Here is a 23737-nt window from a genome sequence, read left to right as displayed (position 1 = left end):
GGGAGAGACTGGCTAGACAAGGTAATTGAGCTAAGCGTGGCAGAGTGCAGTATTGTAAAGACATTTTTTAGGATTCATTTGAGACCATTTGAGACTTTTCATAGCATTCTGGATCTATTTGCTACCTAATCAACTTATAAATTACCCAGTCGCATTGTCGCTTGTTGTCACTTGGAAGTGGCGCATCCTAATCAACTTATTAATTTCCTGGTCGCGTGGTCGCTAGCTGTCACTTGGAAGTGGCGCGGCCTAATCAACTTATTAATTTCCTAGTCGCGTGGTCGCTAGTTGTCACTTGGAAGTGGCGCGGCCTGGACCAGAAACAAGTGCCTTGGACAACTACAACAGCATGGCTAAGGTAGAAGTTTTTAAAAAAATTTTGAATTTCTAAATTCACTTTTTGTTATTTAGGAGATTAAGGAGCTATTCCACTCGTATGGCATTCACAGTACAACTATACAACTAGAGTATGTAGATGATGGGTAGGTTGCTTTACATAATACTATCGAGGCATGAAATGCGTTTAAAACCAAGACAGCCTAGGCGGATACGACAAAATAGTTTTGATTAATTAAAAAAAATTTGAATCTCCGTAATTCTACGGATGTTCAAAAAAGCAGCAACATTTTAATAATTCAATTTTAATAATAATAATTAGAGGTGAATTCATTTTTTATTCCTGGTTTCTCAGCTCCATTCCTATAATTGGATCAATTCTGAAAATAAGACAAAGAATNCCCCCCCCCCCTACCTACCACTGACATTAGCTTATTTTAATTGAACAGAAATATTTTTTAATAATTCAGAAAACAGAATCGTAATTTATTTTGAAGAATTTTGAATTAACACGATTTTTTTCTTTGTCTCCTATGATTATACAGGGTACATCTTTACAGCCATTTACCGTTTTCATAAAATAAACTCTAGCAGACATAACAATATTATTACTTTTGAAATCAGGTATTACAATGCTATTTCTTAATAATTACTTGAATTCGTCACTGAATTCCCGCGTTTATTGGGACACCCTGTATCTTTCAAGTTCTGTTTTTTTTTCTGCTCTTCTATTCTCCTACTTAGAGATTTAATGCCCTTTAAGAAATTAAAAAAAGGATCAAATTTAACGTTAAAGGGACAGTTGACGGAAATCTTATATACGTGTCTAAAAATCAATCATCTACAAGTTAGTTTCTCTTTAATACATACATGCTGCAGATACCTTGTCAGAATTTAACAATTGTAAAGATAGAAAAACGAAGATATCTTCCCAAATTGTTACTCAGATAAAGGTTTAAAGTGTAGCATTGTGAGTCAGACATGCCACTCTTTTAAATTGCGGGTCACTTGAAAATACATACACAGTATCTATTAAGAAAGTGTTCATGAAAAATAAAAAGTGGGGTTAGGCAGAATTCTTAAAATAGGCGGATTAATCGCTACTAATTTTACTCCTGTTGCGTTTCTGAGAGCGTGGAGTCCGTGGAAATGCACCCCTTTTATTTTTCGCAAACATTCCCTTTAAAGCGCTTTAATCTGCGAGTGTTGCAACCTAATCCAGCTATTTTCAAATAATATCTAGGTTCGGCATTTAAATAAACATTTTTAGATATTTTGGTTGCCAGGTTCCATGTCCAGCTCCAGCTCCAGGTGTAGAACTAGCTGAATCAGACTCCTGTATAGATTCATCCTGCTGCAGGAATAGGTTAGAGAACACTAAGTATTGATGGTTAGGTTCTACTTTCGTATAAAACAAACTTGTTTCTAGACCGTAGGGATTAGGCCAACCGCCCACCGAAATTAATTACAAAAATTGAATGATTTACAACACAAAAACTACCAAAAACTATCTGAATTTTTATTATTTCAAAATGTTCAATAAGTTTACTATAGCCTTTATAGACTTCTCGTTGGCGGTTGACCGACTTCGAAAAAAGACCTAAATCGATTTCCCTTACCTCAAGTCTACGAAGGGGCTTAAATAATGAGAATGCTTTTATCATAGATATATGTATATCTATGTTTTTTTAATATTTTAGATTATTCTCTTACGTGAGTTATCGCACTTTTCTAAAATATTCAAAAAATTTCTTGAATCCATGTTTTGAAAATCTCTTCACAACTTTTTGAGAACTAAACTTAATTTATTATATGTGTTTTGAATCTCGAGATCTATTCGATGTCCCATGTACTCTAGTTTAGGGATCAAGCAGTGATCCTCAAACTCTTAAGTACCCAAATTGGATATCAAGGTCAAGTGTTCAGGATAAACAAAATCCACACAAAAGTTACAATCTCAGTTGAGATTTGTAATTTCTCTAATTCCTTAATTTTTGTTAAGATTCAGTTCTGAAGATAATCCAGCAATAAATGTAAAAACGCAGGTAACTGTCATTTAAAGGTTGCAAGCTCTCATGTGAAAATTGATAAGAATTTTGTCAATTACCTCTCAAAAACCAAAGCTAACAACAAGTGCTTTATAGTGCTATAACGTACATGTTAAAGGGACTGTAAAGGAAAAATGAAAGAGGGTATAGACTGAAAGTTAATCACTTTAGCTCTTGATCGCGACCCATGAAAGTTTTATCTGATGTTCCTGTCTCGAGAAATTGATACAAAACTGTGTTAAAATTATACGAAAGTGTAAAATTTAGAAAATCTTTAACTTAAATCACGTGACCAGAACTATACACCAATGGCAGAGCAGTATACTGGTCACGTGTCTCCGCCTGTATCACGTGACCACTTTACTGCACTGCCATTGGTGGAATTTCTGGTCAAGAATACGTGCGTAAAAATAATATTATGAATTAAATCTATAAAAAATAGAAATAACAAATATAAAATTAGAATTGGAGTAAACCTAAGTTACAATTAGCGTTCTCAGATTGGTTGCATAATTGCTGAATTTGATCTTTTTAAACCCACTACTTTTATACAAAATTGTATATTTATTAATTTTCGCATAAATTTGGCAAAGTTGTAAATCAGTTTCTCGAGATAGGAACATCAGATATAACTTTCATGGGTCGCGATCGAGAGCTAAAGTGGTTAGCTTTCAGCCTATACCCCCTTTCATTTTTCCTTTACAGTCCCTTTAAGGGCTACAGAAAAGCATAAGTGAGTTAGTCTCAGTTAAAAGAGCGGTAAAATCAAAGCCCAAGGCGTTGCGACACTTCAAAGTCGACCCTGTCTTAAAACTTTGAGGCTGTGAACAATAAAAAATGTTGAGAAAACTTGGTATCAAAAATCAAAATGTGTTAATCAGCTATTTCTTCAATATTTGTATAAGTAAGAAACTGCAAAAAAAAAGCTTCGACGCGAAATTTCTTCCGGAATTTTTGCATCCTTGCATCCTTGAAATCATCTCTGGAATGTTCAGCAGTTTGACCAATCCATAATCTCAGAACAAAACCCTTCAGCTTATCTCTTAATGTCCCACTCATTTAACCTTTAGTTTCCAGGAACTTACATTTTTATTTAAACAGTTGTTTCGCTACTTAGCGAGTTCCCTAAAGACCTAATATATGTACCGTGTGGTATTTCTCAGGATTGGATCGTAAGACTCCCTTCTCTCAACGCTCTTCATAATAAAAAGGAAGATAGTAAGGTTCCGAACGTTTATTTCTCTGAGCCTTCAATCTAAACAAGTTTAATAAACCCACAGAAAAAGCTTTGAGTGAAAATCATACAAATATAACAAATAATCCACTCAGGCATTAAAAAACTGTGGCTAGGAACCAATAAACGAATACATAATCATCAATCATACTAGAATCAACCAATAAACATAGATATATATAAAATAATTACCACGGTGATCCCAGAATTCTGAACACGGAAAATACTTGCAAAACGAATAAACATATACTGAATATAAATATAACTACTACTCCGCTAGAAATCTTGCGTCTGCGCAGTCGGACTGTAAACAGTTCCTAAACTAGTTTTTTTCACAATACATTCCGTACAGATCTTCAGGAGAAACTCAGAAATACGCAGGGGCGACAAACAGACTTTCTTCACGCAGCATGGCTCGCGTAACAACAGTAACTCTGATGACATAATCAATTACTTAGAATTTCCATCCTTGTTTCTTCAGAAAAATTAACGAAAAAATTTACATTTTAACAAATTAATAATAATAATAATCTTGAATTACTAAAATGTAAAAAAATAGTTTTAAAAAATGGAATTTTGAGTAAAACATTTTGAGGGACCGATTGGCCTCATTTGAATAGTATGGTATGCGATGATTTCTGAAGGTTTTGAGAAACTGTATAAACGGTACACACAGCCTTATAACAGGAACTTGACTTTATACCTTTTTGTTACCGATATCTGAATTCTGCAAGCCTTCAGTAGTTCTTGAATAATGAGTTTTTTTTACGAGTTTTAAACAGCGAGTCTTACCGAATATCGTTTGAGCTTATTCCTCAAGCTCTTTTTTGTAAAATTATAATTTATTTTTTTCAGTTTTGAGATAAAACAAGAAACCTGCATACAAGAATTGAATTCAGTTTACCAAGTTCAGAATGTATCAAGAAGAAACAATACCAAGAAAAAGCAAGATTTAAGAAACATAATAATTAACCTCGAAACATTTTTTTAGAACAAAAAACCTTATGTTAAATCAACTTAAAGAGAAAAATCTACATTTCGTCGTCAAAGTAGCAATAATTGATTCTTCTCAACTTCATTTTTAATTATATCGGATAAAAATATAAACATGCCCGAATCATGCCATTTTATCTCTGGTGACTGGGGGGACTTTGGCGAGTTTTAATAGATCATGAAAAAAATATTGAACTTTTTTATGATACCTGGTGTTTCTTTAAACCCTCAAATGTCGGAATTTAAAATTGCATTTTTTTTCGTGAAAAAATGATAAGCTGTTCAAAAAGAGTAAATGTGAGTACTACGCTAACAATACTTTTATTGGTTCAACGTTACACAAACTTACCAACGAATAGTTGCAAGGTGAATATACAACACTAATGTAAATATATGTTTAAATGCAATGGAATAATATGATAATAAAATAATCATGATAATAATAAAAATTATTTAAAGACATTTTTTAATTTGTTCAGATTACATTGACTAAACGTTACTGCACATAAAGTGTACAAATATACAGGAGGGGCATAAGTCATGTTAAAAGTATAATAACACATTTATATAGGGCGGGGTTTCCATTTAATATCATTACATCTTTATATCCCAATTTGGAAGAGGAATAGATCTAGAAACCACATACCCAGACATTAAATGTATTGTAAATACATTAGTTCGAATAACAACAATGTTTTATGCATCCCGAATCAAAAGCCGGAAATGCATAAACTATCTGTTTCCGGTCAAAAATATCAACTAACAGGTAAACGAGTATGTCTCTTGTAACACTAGAGAGCTTTAGTATTTTAAGAATTTTACAAGGATGTATATTTTTAAGAATGTTTGAATCGAATCGAATCGAAAAATTGGACATCATCCTTTTAATATTTTCCCCAAAATTTTATTTATTTCCCATTTCATCGATAATCCGCTAATAACGAACCAAACGTATTGTAAAAAAAGGGATTTTCAAAAGAGGGGGAATAATTTTTGAAGAAAATATACACCCTGAAATCATACATTTTCATTTTCTTTATGTCAATTATATCGTTGAAAAAGTATCAATGCGTGTCAATGGTAATATTAACGAGCTTGGTGTCAAGAAAGATGGCAAAGAAGATAAGTTTGTTTTCAACCAATAAGATTGCTGAACTATCTAACAGAAAAATTAGTTTAGCTAGCTAAATCTAATTCAACTATTTCGTTCTTATTTATAAATTCCCATCACAAGTGATAGATCAGCTAGATAGTTTGCAACAAATAAACAAGTAAAATTGGTTTTATGGCTAATTTTGAATTAGGCCTTTTAAGAAAAACAGAAGAATTAGGTCGAAATTGTTGAAAATGATGCAAATATTTAGGGAGGAATGTATGTCTAAATACCATTTTAAGTACAACAAAGTACAGTGATGTTAAATTTGATCAGATCGAACGACTCGGAACCTTTTTGTATTAAAATCGACCCTAAGCATAACTGAATCAAAGTAAAAGATTTTAAAAATGCAGAGAGAAACATGTTCCAAATGATTTTTAGAAGGCAAATTCAAAAACTTTGTTGTTAATGAGAGCTTCTTTCTTCTCCTCTAAACTCTAAGTATAAATGAATTTAATTGTATAGAAGACACTTCGAAAAATGCTTCAACTCAGAATTTCTTTAGTTTTTAGTTCAAGCCAGACTGATACAAATGCTTAAAGAAACACAGTCTTAAACGGAAAAGTCAAGAGAGGAAATCACATTTGTTGATCCGAAATATCTTTTTGGGCGACCGCTGTGATAAACATTTAAGAAAATCAAAACCATGTGTTTTGTATGAGTCTTGAAAAAAGGCAAAGTTTTCAAAATAATTTGATTTTTACAATTTGTAAATCAAGCAAGGTGGCAGATTTAGGCCAAGGGGTTTTCAGGACTGAACTCAACTACGCCCATGTTGACTTGACTCATATCGATTTCATCCTCATCATTCTCCTCGGTTATGGAGGTTATTTCAATAGACTCTTCAGGCGGTGCAGAATCATCCTCAGTCTCCATTGCCTCAGGAATGATCTGTATTTTAGAAATATCCGGTTTCATCTCTGCAACCCCGATATCTTCATTAAAGGTTGGTTGTTCCTCATCCTCCTCCTCTTCCTCGAAGTTGAAATGAAGAGATTCTTCTGCTGTCATATCATCCTCAGCATAGTCATCTTCCAAGATCTCGGTTGACACAAAGCTGGCCAGGGGATCTTCGTTATCTTCCACGCCGATGGTCTCGACAGTGTAGTCCTCTTCCCCTTCCTGGCCTTCGTCATTCTCAAGTTCTATTTGATAAGTCTCATTGTAGTAGTTCGGATCTTCTTGTGTGTTTCTCTGAGACTCGTAGCGCTTGCTGTACTCGACTATCCCCATTTTGTGGCAGTTTCTCATATGGGCGTTCAGGCTTCTTCCTTCACACTTCAGCGTTCTATTGCATATCTTACAACTATAGTCCTCAATCACCCGGCCCGCATCAAGACCGTATATTCCGACATATGTATCTCTGTCCATATTATGCTTTACCTTGGTATGGTTTCTCAGCGCACTAATGCTGAAGTATGGGTTGTTACAGATCTGACAGAAATATTTACATTTCTGATACCATGGTTTATCCTTTCGAAGCATCTCTTCCTTGGACAAAACGGGTGCCGGCTCGGAACTTGTGGCTTTCATCCCAGCTAGAAAATGTTCTCCGTCTTGAGGCTGAACCTCTATCCCCTCCTCGCCCTCATCCTCTCCATCCTTGAGGTAGGTCTTCTCATACTCAGCTAGAGTAAACTTGTGATTGTTAAGGAGATGACTGGCAATAGTGACTCCGTTGCAAGACATGGTTGCGGCACACATCTTACACCGGAACACAACCTCGTGGATCCCGGCATTCCCAAACTTATCAAAGTAATCTTCATAGTGCATATTGTGCATCTTCTGAATATGCTTCTTGTAGGAACCAAGGGATTTGTTCTTGTTCTTACATATCTGACATTTCCATATTCCCTTGTTGTACCAATGTTCATCTGTAGGGGCATAATATTCTCCTGTTGAGCTGCCATCATCATCAATCATAAACCTTAAAATATTTATGGATTTTATTTATAGAAGTTTCAAGGAAAGGATAGTTGAATGAAGTTTATTCTACTTTTTCTGTTTTAATCTGGACAAAGAAAATCGCTTTTAATTTCTAATGTTAAAGTTTGCATTACAATAGCGTTGAAAAAAAGCCCCACTGAGAGTTATTTTAAGGAAATAATAGATAAAAAACACTAGTAGGACCAAAACAAATATTTTTCAAAATAAATCTATTATGGGCATAAAAAGAAGCATCTCAAGCTGTCAATTCTGTCCACCTTTTTATATTTATAAAATTGTTTGATTTATGGCCAGCAAAAAGTTTTTATGGGACAATACAAAAATCAATGAAATCAACTTTTCTGAATTCAGTGTTTTAAGGCGGATCTTTTGAAAACTTTTGACTATTTTTTTTCTTAATATAGCTCTTAGCTCGTCATTGAAAAAAATGTATTATTTTATTTTGTTTAGTTCTTAGAATCTTAAGGGGTATAAATCCCGCACACACCCTAAGCTCTAAGAGATAAAATGAAAAATCGGCTCACCCTAATGTCCAAAACCATTATCTATAGATAATAAATTAGATTACCTTGCTTGATACTCCTCTAGCTGCATGTTGTGAGTATGTTTGAAATGTTTGCACATCGCTAGACCGTTGAACGGAACCTTTTTATTGCATAGCTTACAAGTATGATCTACGTAGACAAACCCTGTATTACCATGCTTCTCCTTATACTCGTCAATAGGTACACCATGATCCTGTGCTATATGTTTGTAGAATGCGCTGGAGTTTGTTGAAATTGTGGTTCCACAGATTTGACAAGTCCAGGAGCATTTATTATACCATTTGAGTCCCTTGTCTCGGGAGGGAGGTGGCTGGTTCTCTCGTATAGGGTCCATGCCTGGAACACCATTAGCCAACTCCTCTTGGTAGATGGATTCCTGGGTGCTTCCGTTTTCATACATGTTAGAATACCTTTGCAATGAGATGTTGTGAGCCTGCTTCACATGCTTGGATATGCTGACCCCAGACCAAGGGAAAGACTTGAAACATATCTTGCATTTGTATTTTCTAATGTTAATCCCTGCTCGGCCGAACTGACGGAAATATGAGAATTTATCCATCATGTGAGTGTCCTTTAAATGCATTGACAATCCCGCCACGGAATGAAGGATTCGTCCACAAACCTGACACTTGTACTCGCAACCGTTAAACCATTTGTTTGGAGAGTGGACGTAGTGTATTTGGCTACCCGAGGGCAGGTGTGGGAACATATTAATTGGCAGGATTGGTATATCAGGCTCAGCTTGGGGATCAGGTACAAGCTCATCAGATTTAGGTCCGTACAAACCCTCATACTCCTTCAAGGACATTGCATGGTCAGCCTTGGTGTGCGCATTGATGCTAGCTCCGGACCAGGGGATCTTTTTGTTGCAGATCTTGCAAAAGTAATGAACTATGTCAATACCATTCTTACCGAATTCCTGGAGATAGTTTTCCTTGGTGTAGGAATGATTTTCTGAGACATGTCTCCAGAATCCGGACGAGAAAGCTTTGTTGCAAAGCATACAGGTCCACTTACACTTGTTGTACCATGGCAACCCTGGCTGGGCAGGAGGGGCAGAAGGGCGAGGTAGTATCTTTTTTAATAAAGGAGGCGGTTTTTGTATCATGGGGTTGTTATACAATGGAATATTGTATGCACTGTTATTAGGATCCGCCAAAGGGAATGCAGGACTAAATCCAGTAGGATTGGGCGAATTCTTAAAAGGTTGATACTCATTAATACTCATGTTATGGAATGTTTTCAGATGATTTCTGATGGCTGTAGATTCAAGGGCCACAAGAACATTGCAAAGTTTACAACGAAACTGTTTTTCTTCTTTCGTTTCAAGAGAGTTGGAGATGGGAACAAGGTTCGGCATTTGTTTACCGAGAGCAGTTGTCTTATCATCACTTCCGTCAATGTACAATTGTCTATATCCTTCCATTGTAAAGTTGTGGGTCCGAAGATGGTAGAATATATTGTCTCGAACCCATTTAATTCCATTACCACATATTTTACATCTCCAGGTCGGAATAGAGATATCTGAGTCAGGAAACATTTCAGAATATGTGGTTCTACTGATTTTATCATGCCGATCATATAAATGTCGACGGAATGAGCCAAGGAGCCATTCTTCATTGCATATTCTACAAATGGTGATTTTAGACTCAAACCAGGGAAGTTTTCCAGTTTTGTGATATTCTGCCATTCGCTGGGCCTTAGAACTTGTGCTATCCAAACTCAGATAATCATCAGGGAAGGTATTGCTCGGAATAACAATTTCTGGTTCAGGAAGAGGAGAGGGAGGTTTTACTTTCAGCTTCTCATACTTTTTGTAGTAATCAGTCATAGTTATGTTGTGTCTCCCTGTCAGATGCCCACTGATGGGTGAGGCATAGTGTGAAATCGAAACTCCACAAATCCTACAGATATATTGACGCTTAGGTATCACAGTTTCTGGATACTTGACTTTGTAAACCTTTATGGGAAGTCTGTGCGCCTGGATAATATGCTTCATAAATGCTCCCAACCAGAAGTATACATCACATTCCTTGCATTTCATCTTGATTGACTCAAACCAAGGAGTTTCAGGTGATCCTCTGTGAAGTACAACATTATCTTCATTTATCTCATCTCCATTAGTATCAACTTCTTTCTTAATATTTACATCTTCATCTTCAACTTCCTCCATCATTATTTCACTGTCAGGAAGAACAATTTCATCATCATCCTCAACCTCTTTGGACTCATTCTCATTGCCTTTTGGTATATCAAAGGTTTTCTCATAATCTTTTAAGTCAATGGCATGAATCTCAAGGTGTTCTTTGATACTTTTCTCTGTATTTTCTGCTTTCTCTTCACAGATCTGACAGGACCACTTAGGTTTAGATTTGGCTGGACTAGAGGAGAATTTTTTGTCATCTCCAACACAGATCTTGAGATAAGCCTCCTTACTCATCTTATGATAGTCCTCAATATGGGTCATAAGAGATTTCACCATATCATCACATATCCCGCACTGGACAACACTTGCTGATTCAGCCTCTTGTTGTAATGCATGTTCAGCCTCTTGCGCTTCCGCAACCTCCTTATTGGCGATCCCTAACTCAGTTCTGGCATTGAAGTTAAATTCTCCTCCTTCTGGAGCATCAACCTTGTGCCTGCTGGGTATATTAAATGTTAATTCAAACTCTTCCCTTGTGAGCATATGGATTGTTTTGAGATGGTCAACTATACATTTCTTGGTCCATTTGATAGTGTTGTGACACAGCGGACAGTTCCATGCGTCAGGTTCAATGTCAACTCCAGGAAACCGCTTAACATATTGTTTCCGGGACATGTACTGATGCTTGTCATAAATATGATTCTTGAAACTGAGCCCACAGGTCCTTACCTCTCCGCATATCAGGCATTTGTGGAGTTTAGATTCAAACCATGGAACCCACAGCTTCTCATCCGATCCAACCTTTACCATCTCCCGGGGCATGGATTTCTTCATTGGGGTAGTATCCCGGGGTTCCAGGCGAACTATCCTAGAGTTGAAATCTGACTTCTCCTCTTCAGGTTCATCCTTGACGTTGAGGACACATTCAACAGGAGGAAGGGGTTGGGTGTCATCAACATCTTCATCTTGCTTCGCATCTTCAACATGTTCAGCAGCATAGCTCTCCAAACTCAAGTTATGTTTCCCTAGATAAATGAATAGAGGAATAGTTTTATGATAAAAAAATACTATACGATGAATAAAATTATTATTTAACCAAAACAGTCCTAAGGACCAAAATTCAAGGGGCAAAATATAAAAACAATGTTGAACTCTCAAAACACAATCGAGGATCCAGGAATGGAGTACATCCTAAGCACTTCTATATTATATAAACTAAACTTACTTATATGCTGGATTATAGGTTCCTTGGTCCAAGCAGTTTTAGCGCTGCAGATCATACACTTCCAGACTGGATCCTCGCTGGATGCTTCAGCAGAGAGGGAGGATTGAGGGAACAGTAGTTTGTAGTTGGAAAAAGAACAGTTGTGCTTAAGTCTAAGCAAAGACGATCCAGTTAAACAGATTAAAATGCAGTTTCGACATGGAATGTATAATTCACTCCCACCCCGACAGTTTTTCATGAATATAAAAATATTTTTAGTGTTAATGTAAACTTTAATGATTATGGTGAATATGGATTGGATCTAATGGATGTAAGCGATCTAATTATTATTATTAATGATCTGTTTATGATTTTTTTTTGTATAGCAATTAAACAGTTTTTAAGGGTCTTTTTAGCTCTTTTTTTTAGAGGGGCATTCCCGATTCACAACAGCACCAAAACCTTTAATTGATCAGTATGGTGGAATAATCGTCATTTTCCTAGTTTCTTCTTTTGAACTTTGAAGAGAAACTACAATTAAAAATATTTTTTTTTTCAAGAGACATGGGATTATCGTTTATTCTAAATCAGACAAAGCAAATAGGGATAGCGTTGTAAATATCTGACATCAGAGGAATCACTTGACATAACGACTTCTCACACTTTCAGACAAAGTGTTTAAACTTTGAACCACTGCAAACACGTAAATTATAATATTTACAAAATCCAATTGGCCGAAAAACTAATAATTCACATGGATTCTTTCCTGAGATGTTTTTTAAGTTCTGAGAAGATAAAAACATGATTACAGATCCGACATCTGTGCGTCCTACTCTCATACCATGGCAAGCTAGGTTCTAGCCGAACCTAAGACAACAGATAATTTATTTTTATTCAGTTTTAAACTTTTTTTTAATTAAAAAAAAGTAATTGTAACATTTTAAAGAAAGGTTTTATTTCCTGAAAATTGAATTGTGATTGTACAGTGAACGACGAACGTACATTCTTGTTAATTGTGAGTTTTAATTTTACCTTGAATAAATAGGTGAAGGGTTACCCCCATATAAGTCTATATTGAAGAAATAAAAAAATTTCGACCTTTATTTTGTTAGATAAGATTTTCACGTAATCAAAAAATAAATAATAAAGAAATCAAAGATCAACCATCATTTTGTGAAAATCAAGGTCAAATCCCTTTCAAAAATAACCGCCAAAGAACGGAAATGAATGTAACAGTTGATTTATGACTAAAGTCTAGTGTGAAGTGAATCAACATGTCAAGGTATAGGTCAATGACCGCACACTAATAGTCGCCTGGCAGTATGATGCTTTCAAGAAAGTCTCATCCTTTGTGAATAAACCTGTATTTCTCAATTATTCTGACCTGCTTAACTTTGAAACCGTCTGGGCCAAGAATGGTTAAACTGTACTCCTGAAATATAATTCAAACTTGAAGAAATTTTTCTTTTAATTAAAAAAAATTAAATTAAAAGGCATTACATGTGTGTGTGATTCAAAGATGTATGAAAACGTGCAAGGAATCTGAGTTTAGTGTTTTTTACTGAAAGTTTTGAGATAAAGGCATTTTACTGATGATGTGATGTGACAAAGAGACATTTGTCAGTCAAATGTTGGTCAAGGATTTCAAGAAACCACGAGATAAGAATAAAAAACTCAATTACATAATCTAGTATTTTAGCTCTTGACCAGATACAAAATCGCATTTGGCCACAACAATTTGTTTGGGTATATTTTACCTGCAAACTTAGACGATGCATGGATTTCAAATGTTTAGATATATTAGATTGAGTCCACTTTAACTCTTTCTCACATAAAGAACAATTCCAAAGTTTTACTGACAAATCATCACTTGGAAACTTCTCCCTAAAAATTAATTGTATAAGATCTCCAACATTTTCTCATATCACAGATTTTTTCATTTCTTTAGATTAAAATTTGTTAACAAGGCTTCATTCTATTAATATTTTCAGCTTTCTGTTACAATCTGCATTGAGCAATATTTCTTCTTCGTACATTAAAAAGAAATAGAAAAATCGTAGATAACTCTGTTTTCATTTACAAAAAATAATTTTAAATCGAATTTTTAGGGGTCATGCGAGTTACCGCAAAACATTGGATCTAAATGGTTTATCCGTTTTAAAGCTTATTTGATACAAGCAAACTAATAACAAACGAGCTAACTATCTATAATGTATTATTTGGTTTCAGTATTTTTCTGATTGTTTGTTTGTTAAATAAACAAAAATTGTCGAAGATTTGGTGGATCAATTAGAAAATGAAAAAATCTTCAAAAAAAACTTGTCATATGATGTCTAAACACTGAAATTGTCTTATGTTTTGTTTGGAGAGGTGGGGGGGGATATAAAAACATACCTATACAACACCATAGACATTCCATGTGCGTCTAGAACATGGCTAGAGAAAGTCCCAAGAGTATAAAACTTCTCACAGATCAAACAATGATGATATCTGGCTTCATACCAAGGCAAGCTAACCATAAAATTACTAAGTTCTAGTTCCTCTGTAACGATATAACCAGATAGAAAATAGGTATTTTTTCATTTTAAATAAAAATAAAAAATTCCTTTGTAATCCCCTTCAACCAGTTAACGGGTTAATATGTATAATATAGTGAGTTTAATTCAATTGAAACTAGAACCAGAAGTCTCCAGAATAGTTAATTTCCTCAAAGAACGACAAAAATTATGTTTTTGAAGTCTTTAAAACACTTTCGGAAGCCGTAACTCCTCCGTATTAAAATTACCCATAATCTTAAGTTTAAAAATAAAACAGGATTTAACCGGTGGAAGTGGGGCTAAAATAGTAAAAGTGCATAACAGAAGTAAGCCCATAGGGACTATTTTGAACGGAGCAAGATGGTTAAAAAGATAAAAATAAAATTCTTCAACTCTTTTTTTTCATGAAAAAAGGATGAGACACTGCTCCTCTGCCCATACTAAACATAATAGCTGAGTTATAGCCCCCCCCCCCCCGGAATAAGGGTTAGAATGCATGTTGGACACTGTCCATTCCTCCTGTTTAAGTTTTGTTGAATAAGTTCTTCTGGTTTGTATCCCTGTTATTTGTAGAGCGGATACATCCTCTTCTGTGGTTGGGTTGAGTAGATAGGAGACTCTAGATTCCATGTTCAAGGTTTCATCAACCTTCACAACCTTCACATCTAGTCCTCGTATCATTCCCTTCACAACCTAGATATACAGTATAGTAACCCCTTCACAACCTTCACATCTAGTCATCGTATCATTCCCTTCACAACCTAGATATATAGTATAGTAATCCCTTCAAAACCTTCACATCTAGTCCTCGTATCATTCCCTTCACAACCTAGATATATAGTATAGTAATCCCTTCACAACCTTCACATCTAGTCCCCGTATCATTCCCTTCACAACCTAGATATACAGTATAGTAACCCCTTCACAACCTTCACATCTAGTCCTCGTATCATTCCCTTCACAACTTAGATATATAGTATAGTAATCCCTTCACAACCTTCACATCTAGTCCTCGTATCATTCCCTTCACAACCTAGATATACAGTATAGTAACCCCTTCACAACCTTCACATCTAGTCCTCGTATCATTCCCTTCACAACTTAGATATATAGTATAGTAATCCCTTCACAACCTTCACATCTAGTCCTCGTATCAATCCCTTCACAACCTAGATATATAGTAAAGTAATCCCTTCATAACCTAGATATACAGTTTATACACTTCATAACCTAGATATACAGTATAGTAACTCATGCACATCCTAGATATACAGTATAATTACCCCTTCACAACCTAGATATACAGTTTAGTAACCCCTTCACAACCTAGATATACAAATTATTTACCCTTTCATAACCTAGATAAGTTTTTTAACCACTTCACAACCTTCTCATCTAGTTCTCTAACTGTCTAACAACGTAACATTAAATGTAACCAACGTTCTTATCGCACTAAGTTCTAGTAGTCTTTGAAAAAACCCATGTTTTAAGAAGCTAAGCTTCAGTTACCTCTGGATCAGTAAGATCTGTTTCCATAATATCCATATCATTATCATCCTCTTTATCCTCATCCTCGTCGTCTTCTGCATCCTCCTCCTCTTCGTCACCTTCCCGGGACTTCTAAAAAGCAGTTTCCAATTTTTATCAGAGATTAACCTACATGATCATTTTCCAACAAGATTAACAACATACACTGCGAGAAACAAGAACAAGAAAAGCATCAAACCTCACAAGAGAAAAACTATACAATCAGGAACCAAAGGAACACCATGAATACCAATAAAAACAACAACCATAAGAGAAACAAGAATAACAAGACACCAGAAGAAACAACAAGAACACCGAGAATACCAAAAAGGAGAAATACCATGAAAGACAAAAACAACAAGAAACCTTGAGAAACAGCAACAAGAAGAACACCGCGAATACCAAGAAGAACAAAAACCATGAAAGACAAGAGCAACAAGAAGCCAAGATAAACAATATGAATAACAAATTTCATAAGAAACACACGAGAAACAACAAGAACAATAAACTAATATTCACATCAAAAACCCCCATGGATTCAAAAAACCTAATTACAAGTTAACAAAGAGGAGAAAATCACCAAGAGAGAGACAATTAAATGAAAATGGGTACTAAACACAAACTAAATTAAATTTTTTAGTCGTTATATCTTTGCAACCTGGTGTCTTAGACCTTTGAATTATTTTTTATAAAATATTCACAGGTTGAAATATCAAAAATGTGCACATTCAGGTTTAAAAGATGTATGGATAAGAAAACCAAAGTTTGTGGCAAGTATTCAGTTTTTTGTTAGCTTCTCCTTCTCCGGTCCTTACATTGCCAACTGCTGGTGTATTAGATCTGCTGGTCCTGTTTGAGAGACAAGTATCTGAGTTCTGATCTCCAAGAGATATATCTGATATCAGATCCCCTTCACATTTGCTAGAACTATACCAGATATGGCCATTCTTTGCTAAGGTATAAAAAAAGTGAAATTTTCTTCCCAGATGTTAGACCTCCACAGTCCGCATTTATTAGTTTTTTTTTTGCTGAATGGAGGAAGAGGGGGTTCATTTATTATGGCAAGCCTAAAACCACGAATGGAGTTAGACATCGCGCCCGTTAGCACATTCCTAGCTGAATGATACAAGGTCATGTTTGGGTAATGTCTAGTATTAATTCTTGAAGTAAATATCAAAAATGTATTTTTGAGGCTCTAGCAACATCTGGCTTAACTTATTCGTTTATCTATCATTCGCAAGTTGAGTTATATCTAGAAATAAAGGTGTTCGATGTCATAAATAATTTATAAACACTTTCACAGGAAAAGAAGCTTATAGAGGTTTAAGTCGGGGTTGTCATACCATTTAAGTATCTTCAAATAATATTCAGGACTGTGTTACAAAATATTAATGGCCGCTTTCCTTAAATCCATTCTAGATTTAGCGCTAGATGTCTCTGATATCTCACTGTTAGCAGCACTAGCACTTCGCTCTCTAACACCAAGCTTATCTTGGTGCAACTGCCTTCTATGCTCCTCATATTCAACTCTGATCAAATCAACACATCAATTAAAAATATACACTTTCTCTGATTGTATTAGTTAGCCCACTCGCCCTTAAACGGGAATTGGGTGATCATGAAACAAATTAATCCAATATTAGTATTATCCTCTAAAATTAAATATCGCCATCATTAACAAAATAAAATCTTTTAAAGTTTTCAATATGTTCTACAATAATCATGTGGATGAAAGGTTAAAAAATAATTGAATGATTCTGAGAAAATATTTTGTATGTTAATTACCAACAAAAAGAGGACAACACGACACAATCTTTAACGAGACTGTTAATTAAAATCTATTAAGACTAACAGAACAGTATTGATCATATATTTTTTCTATTGCTTTGAGATTTGAATTAGATCAGTTAATGAAATTCTTCATTACAAAAGTAAAGCCTTGGAACTAAAGTTTTATTTGACCTAAAAAATGAGTTTTTGCAACGAGCTCTCATTTTTTTAATCTTAGCAACCCGATGTCGTAGACCTTTAATATTTCAAACTATGAAGTCTGTTAAATCAATTATTCGTCCAGAACCCCCCCCCCCCCATTGACACTAAGCTGTTAACAGAAAAATAGATTGAATACCCGGCCCACTAGACTTTTTTTCCATCATATTTGCTTGGAAAGGCTTTGTGATATTTATATTGTGAAACTATATTAAATCTTCATGTAAGAAACAAACTACTTAATTTAAGTTTGAAATATCAAAGAATTACGGATTAAGGTTGCAAAGATATAGGGATTAGAAATGTCGATTAAAATCAAATAAAAATAAATGTTATGTTGATCCCTGTTTGGAAATCTGACCCAGCAGTATTTACACCATGGTTTCTGTTTTCTGTAAGTAAACTTCTTCCGAGATAAATACGCAGTTTTCGACTTGAATCCTTTCTTATAATCAGCTCCAGTCTTCTTCACAACTGCGCCAGCTTGCGCCGGTTTTAAGTACTTCCGGTGCGCGACATAAATGTGAGTTTTGATGCTGAAAATGCTTGAGAACAACTTCTTGCAAATCTTGCAGGGAAATTCGTCTTTCACTTTGTTCTAAAAATTGGATAACACTTAAATACATAAATATCAAGAAAAGATTTCCACTTTTTAGGACTAAAATGTTATGTCTTTTACCAAACATTTTTAAACGCATTTTCTTCAATGAAAAGTTTTTACATAGCAATCATAAGCCAATTAGTAGAAGAACGTTTTATTAAAGGATGGGACCGTTTTGGTTGGTTATTGAACATAAAAATATTAAATCTATTCGTAAATATATATTATATATGTTGCCTATAGCCGGCCAAACGGCTGAACCGAATGGGCTGAGACTTTAGGCTTAAAAAATCGATTTTTTTTTTCAAACTCTTTTATTTTTTTCCCACGGGCATTTACACTATATATTTTATATATATATATATAGATGATTAGACAATGGTGTAAAGAGAATTGTTGAGAATTGAACATCCAACTTTATAAACGGAGGAACGTTTGAATTCTATGAGCAAGCCAAAAGAACATTTCCCGGTTAAATATAGATTTAATACCTGCTCCGAATATTCTAGAAGCTCTGTAACCCTGGAATCCGATTCTTCAGTTCTATCCTCTTTCTCTCCGTCCTTCTCCTCCAGCTCTTCCTTAATCTCGTCTTCTCTCCGGGTTCTATGGACGGAACATTCTTTGTATCCGTCCTCGTAGTAAGATTCTACAGTTTGCACAGCAGCATCTACAACATTAATATAACACTGAATAGCTTTACATATTAAACTATTCAAAACCTGAAGCTATAATTCAGTAGTTTAACACCGAATTTACAGATGAACCAATTCGCCTTAATTGAACCGGCGTGCGAGAGTTGTGGTTCAACCAAGTCTAGGCGGTTCATCCATTTCTGGTATTTCTTAAATCTGGGACCGAATTAATGAATTGGAGAGGTCGGTGAACTACCTACAACCGGTTCAAATCCTGAATAACCAACTTGAATCTTCATGAATCGGTGACTCAAGATCTCAACCGGCATTAGATAGTTTAGCGACCTAGCTCAAATTCTTTTAATTCGGTCCCTGGATATAAAAAAAAAATTTAAAATGTATTTTCTCATAAAAATTACAGAAAATTAAAGAACACAAAACTTCTTCTAATATACACTTAACATACATCTTTCATTCTTAGTTTGTTTCTGTACTTGAAACCTTTTAGACATCATTTGCAAGCCCCCCCCCCCCCACTATTTCTTTCAGTTCTTGTATTCAAAGTTTCTACATGTAATTGGTTTTGTAATCAAATTTACATATTTAACTCATTGATTTTAAATTAACATAATAAACTTGGATTTTCTATGTTTTTTCTTCCAATTAAATATTAGTCTTTTTTGCTTTTTTTATGATTTAGTATTCTTACCTAGCGTTTTCAATGAGCTGGATAATGATTGAATTGTCTGACACATTGCATCAACCATCTAAAAAAAATATTTTTTAATCAATAACGTAGATTTTTACATAAAAATATTTTTTGATTCCGCCATTTCCTCTATCATTTACAACCCATTTACAAACTTTAAAAAAGAATGTGACTAGAGAATGTCTAAGCGATAAAATCAGCGAAATAAAATGTTCAATAAAAAAATGTCTACCTTTGTGGAAGTTTGAGATGAAGTTGTTTTAAATCCAGCCTTTTCCAGAGAGTCAGTGAAGTCTTGATCTTCTGAGCTTTCATTTATCTTATCGTTGATTTCTTTTTCTTCGATAACATTTTTCTTTGGATCTTTAGTGAGAGAGGGTTTAGAAACGTCATTTTTGAAATGGTCCTTGTTACTTTCTGATATATCAGCTGCTATCTCTATTCCTATTTCGGAGGGTTCGTTCTCTTCAATTGTGTTCATCCCGTCTTCATCCATCTTTTCCAGGTTATCAAGATCAACCTCAGGTTTCTTGATATCATTCTCCAGGGTCTCCATCCTCTCAATGTTCACGTTATTCTGAACATCAGAGCAGGAGTCCATCTTTGTCCCACCCTTAACATTATTTTACTGTTAATGTTAGAGTAACTAAATGGCAGTGACAATGGAACAATATTTGGGTAGACCCTGTAAAATTATAAGCTAAGCACTGGATGATTTTAGGATCCAAAAAGAAAATAATGATTTGTTTCAGTTAAATTGCCAGAAATATTTTATCTTTTTGTACCAAATGGTTCCACCCTTGTACTTTCTTGAAAAATCATTTTCATCTTTTCCCTTAAAATATAGTTTAAATGGAAATGAGGATTCTTAATCAAAAACCTTTGTCTACGTCCCTTAAACAGACCTCTCTTCCTTTAGAGTTCATACCTCGGTAAAACTAAATTGTGATCTCCTCGATAGTTGAGATCCGGTGAATTCTTGATTTAAAGTAGACATTGTCACATCCTAGATAAACATATAGATATAGCCACATCCTAGATAAATATATACGACATTGTCACATCCTAGATAAACATACAGATATAGTTACATCCTAGATAAATATATAGACGCTAGGCTTTTAGGACGCTTCGCGCCCATCTTCTTTTATAACTTTTAATTGTGGCTTTTTCTGCGAGCATCTTCTCTTTGCACAGTATCAAATTTGTTTTTATTTTTATTTTCGGAATTCATAACATTTTTTCGCGCATTTTCAAAATTTTACAAAATTAAATAATTTAAGATATAAATATTTTAAGATTACATATTAAAAGTCAGATTGGCCATAAACCTTCCCTGGGGCCACGTGAGGTCCCACACAAAATTTGGACTTGATCGGTTCAGCCGTTTTGTCGTTTATTGGATACAAACCAACAGAGACACAAGCTAAATGTATAAATAGACATTGTCACATACAATGTAGATAAATATAGATATTGTCACATCCTAGATATATATATATTTATATATAGATGTATAGACATTGTCACATCCTAGATATATATATAGACATTGCCACATCCTAGATAAATATATAGATGTTGTAACATCCTAGATATATATATATATAGAATGGATATTGTCACATCCTAGACAAGTATATAGACATAGTCTCTTCCTGGACTCAACACATCATCTAACATTGTGATATGCAGAATAATAAATTAGACGATGTCACAACCAAGAAAAATTCAAGTAAAATCTTAGATGGGAGAAGTTATGTATCATCTCAGTCAAGTAATCTTTAAATATCTAACAGCATGTATCATAGAATAAAAATCCATCTTACCTTGTGAAAATGTACTATTTCCTTATAAAAAGGTGATGCTTGATCATTGATCAGTGATCAATCATCTTTCAATCCCTGGCATTGTCATTTTATTTGATCCACCGAACCTTTCCGTGCATTTTTTGTCTATACAAAAGTAGCAAAATATTAATTTAGCAAACATCTATGCAAGTCTGGTATAAATTTAGCAAAATATAAATGATGGCTAACATTTGTGGACATTTTTTTCGCAAGCAATGTGTAATCAGTAAAAACGGGAAATTATTAAATAATATTGCTGATAAAGCCTGTGTAGACAAGGTCGCAAAAAGTATGCATAATTTGAAAAAAAAATCCCCTGTAATTCCAATTAAATCAAGTTTGTAGAAAAACGGTGATATCTTTTACGTTGTTGTTCAAATAAAAGATTTAAGGGTACAGTTGTCAATCGAACATGCCACTCTAGAGATAGAGAGTCACGTGAAATTACTTCTACCGTCCATTTCAGACATTTGATATAGAAATCGTTCAACTTCTGAGCAAGGTTTAAAAACGAAATGTTTCCCTTCACTATCTACACTTCATTTGCCAAAACAAATTACATATAATAAATCATTTACAAAAAAAACGTGATTACAAAAAAATTAAAAATTTGTCAAGCATTGTAAGAAAAGTGATGATCGGCTTTTTAATCATCGAAAAAAATAAAGATTTGAATGAAAAGAATAATTAAATTTGCATAGTTAACAGCACAATTGTGAACGTGGTCAGAGCTGGGAACTTTCGTGCACGAGACTCATAACCCCGATCCCTTGATCTCGATATCCACTATGTGCTTAATCACTTCATTCCAATTATTCTTCCAGGGTACGGCTACCATGCGGGATATCATATAAAAATTAAATTAATCTGCAGATTAAAGAAAGATTAATCACTGATCTCAATTTCCACGAAACACGAGTTCTCCGCTCTGCTCAAACTTTATGTTTGAACAATTTAAACAAAAAAGTTTACAGAACTGCTTTATCAAATTTGTCTAGTAATGTAAGAGGTTACAATAAATTGTACTATATAACAAGAAAATTAGTATTGTACTAAATTTTTTTCACTACATAAATTGTGTTTACTTTTATCGATTGTCATCTAATGTGTAATAAATAAGGACATAAATAAATGAAAGTACCAAGTTTTCAAGTACATTAACTTGAGAATATTTGCATATAAAACACTTGCTTGAGAAAATTAAAGTGAATGTATTAAAGTAAAAACAACTGCAAAGAATACGAATTCGTAAATATCAACAAAAATTTGTAAAAATTAATTTTTAGGTAAAACTCCTAAATTGGTCAAGTCAAATTTAAGCATGAGAAGGAGGAAAAATCGTATAGTTTGCATTAGCATTGAAATAAACCAGGAATTAGCTGCAAATTTCTCCAATTCTATTATTTGGAAATACTTTAAAGAAAATGATAACTATTGTATATTGTACGTTATAGTTGCACTATGGAATGGAAGACAAATATTTATATGGCGGAATAGGAACATTAGTTGGTACAACAAACATTTACAAGGAAAAACTCATAGTACTCCATTTTAAGTCAGAACAATTGATTTTTATTAAGAAATACAAAGAGAAAATAATGTATTAAAATCATTCTGTTTTATATCATTTCTAATTCAAATTACTGAAAACTGTATTTTGAATAAGCTGTAGACTTTTAAATTAACGGAACAAGATCATTATTCCCCACTTGCCGATTTACTCCCATCTCTCATTTGTACAGTGAGAGATTATTAGTTTAAGGGACTGTAAGCGTAATTTCAACTGATTTATTCCCATATCTCATTNTTTTCAGCAAAATTTTTCTCATATTTTTAATAGGGAAAATCCGATTCACAGAATCAAAAGTTACCTCGGATCCGGATCCGAATCAAAATGATATGGATCCGAAACACTGGTTTCAAGGATACCTCTGTAAATACTGCATTGAAATAGTGCTCACTTGAAATAACCGCTAACAGTCCCTTCCAGACTTTAGAACCCATTTTTTTAATTGGTCGAAACAGAATAATCAAGTTGATCTCTACTCAACAAAGAGAATGGAATTAACTCATTCCCTCAGTTTAAAAGTTTCCAACTCTTGTTCTGGTTAAAATAACGGATTAAAATGATATTTTTTTTGTAAACATTTCCTGTAGAGGTTTAGAACATTGACTAAAAAAGCAGAGCAGCACAAGTAAATTTTACAAGTTTTTATAATAGTAAAAATAGATATTTAAACTAAGAATGAGATTGGTGTCTATGAAATAGCTGCATAGCTA

General features: G+C 34.2%; 2 protein-coding genes across 4 annotated transcripts; one reads left to right on the top strand and one right to left on the bottom strand.

Moving 5' to 3' along the window:
- The first annotated feature begins 238 nt into the window (after nt 1–238).
- On the top strand, nt 239–5063 carry LOC111697181 (zinc transporter 1). Its single transcript, XM_023467084.1, has 5 exons — nt 239–358; nt 412–482; nt 1607–1702; nt 2339–2381; nt 4474–5063. Exons 1-5 carry the CDS (start codon nt 350–352, stop codon nt 4477–4479), a joined length of 225 nt encoding a protein of 74 aa, XP_023322852.1. The 5' UTR covers nt 239–349; the 3' UTR covers nt 4480–5063.
- LOC111697178 (uncharacterized) lies at nt 4914–23257 on the bottom strand. 3 transcript variants are annotated; one of them, XR_002764240.1, is made up of 18 exons: nt 21437–23257; nt 20536–20613; nt 19840–20220; nt 19608–19665; nt 18755–18933; nt 18007–18260; nt 17077–17202; nt 16489–16600; nt 15656–15766; nt 14707–14839; nt 14004–14151; nt 13367–13493; nt 12994–13041; nt 12376–12476; nt 11631–11782; nt 8283–11430; nt 5622–7694; nt 4914–5410 (listed from the first exon to the last, which is right to left on the bottom strand). XR_002764240.1 is itself a non-coding variant. In XM_023467081.1 (17 exons), exons 2-17 carry the CDS (start codon nt 20602–20604, stop codon nt 6500–6502), a joined length of 6342 nt encoding a protein of 2113 aa, XP_023322849.1. In that variant the 5' UTR covers nt 20605–20613; nt 21437–23257; the 3' UTR covers nt 4914–6499. The 3 variants fall into 3 exon arrangements, 1 of the variants encoding a protein (XP_023322849.1); XR_002764241.1 differs by having other exon boundaries at nt 5635–7694; XM_023467081.1 differs by having other exon boundaries at nt 4914–7694.
- Nucleotides 23258–23737: the final 480 nt, after the last annotated feature.

This window comes from Eurytemora carolleeae, unplaced genomic scaffold (assembly GCF_000591075.1).
Source record: "Eurytemora carolleeae unplaced genomic scaffold, Eaff_2.0 scaffold273, whole genome shotgun sequence".
Classification (NCBI taxonomy): domain Eukaryota; kingdom Metazoa; phylum Arthropoda; class Copepoda; order Calanoida; family Temoridae; genus Eurytemora; species Eurytemora carolleeae.
Note: the sequence above shows the minus strand (reverse complement) of the source record. Positions and strands in the feature narration are given on the sequence as shown.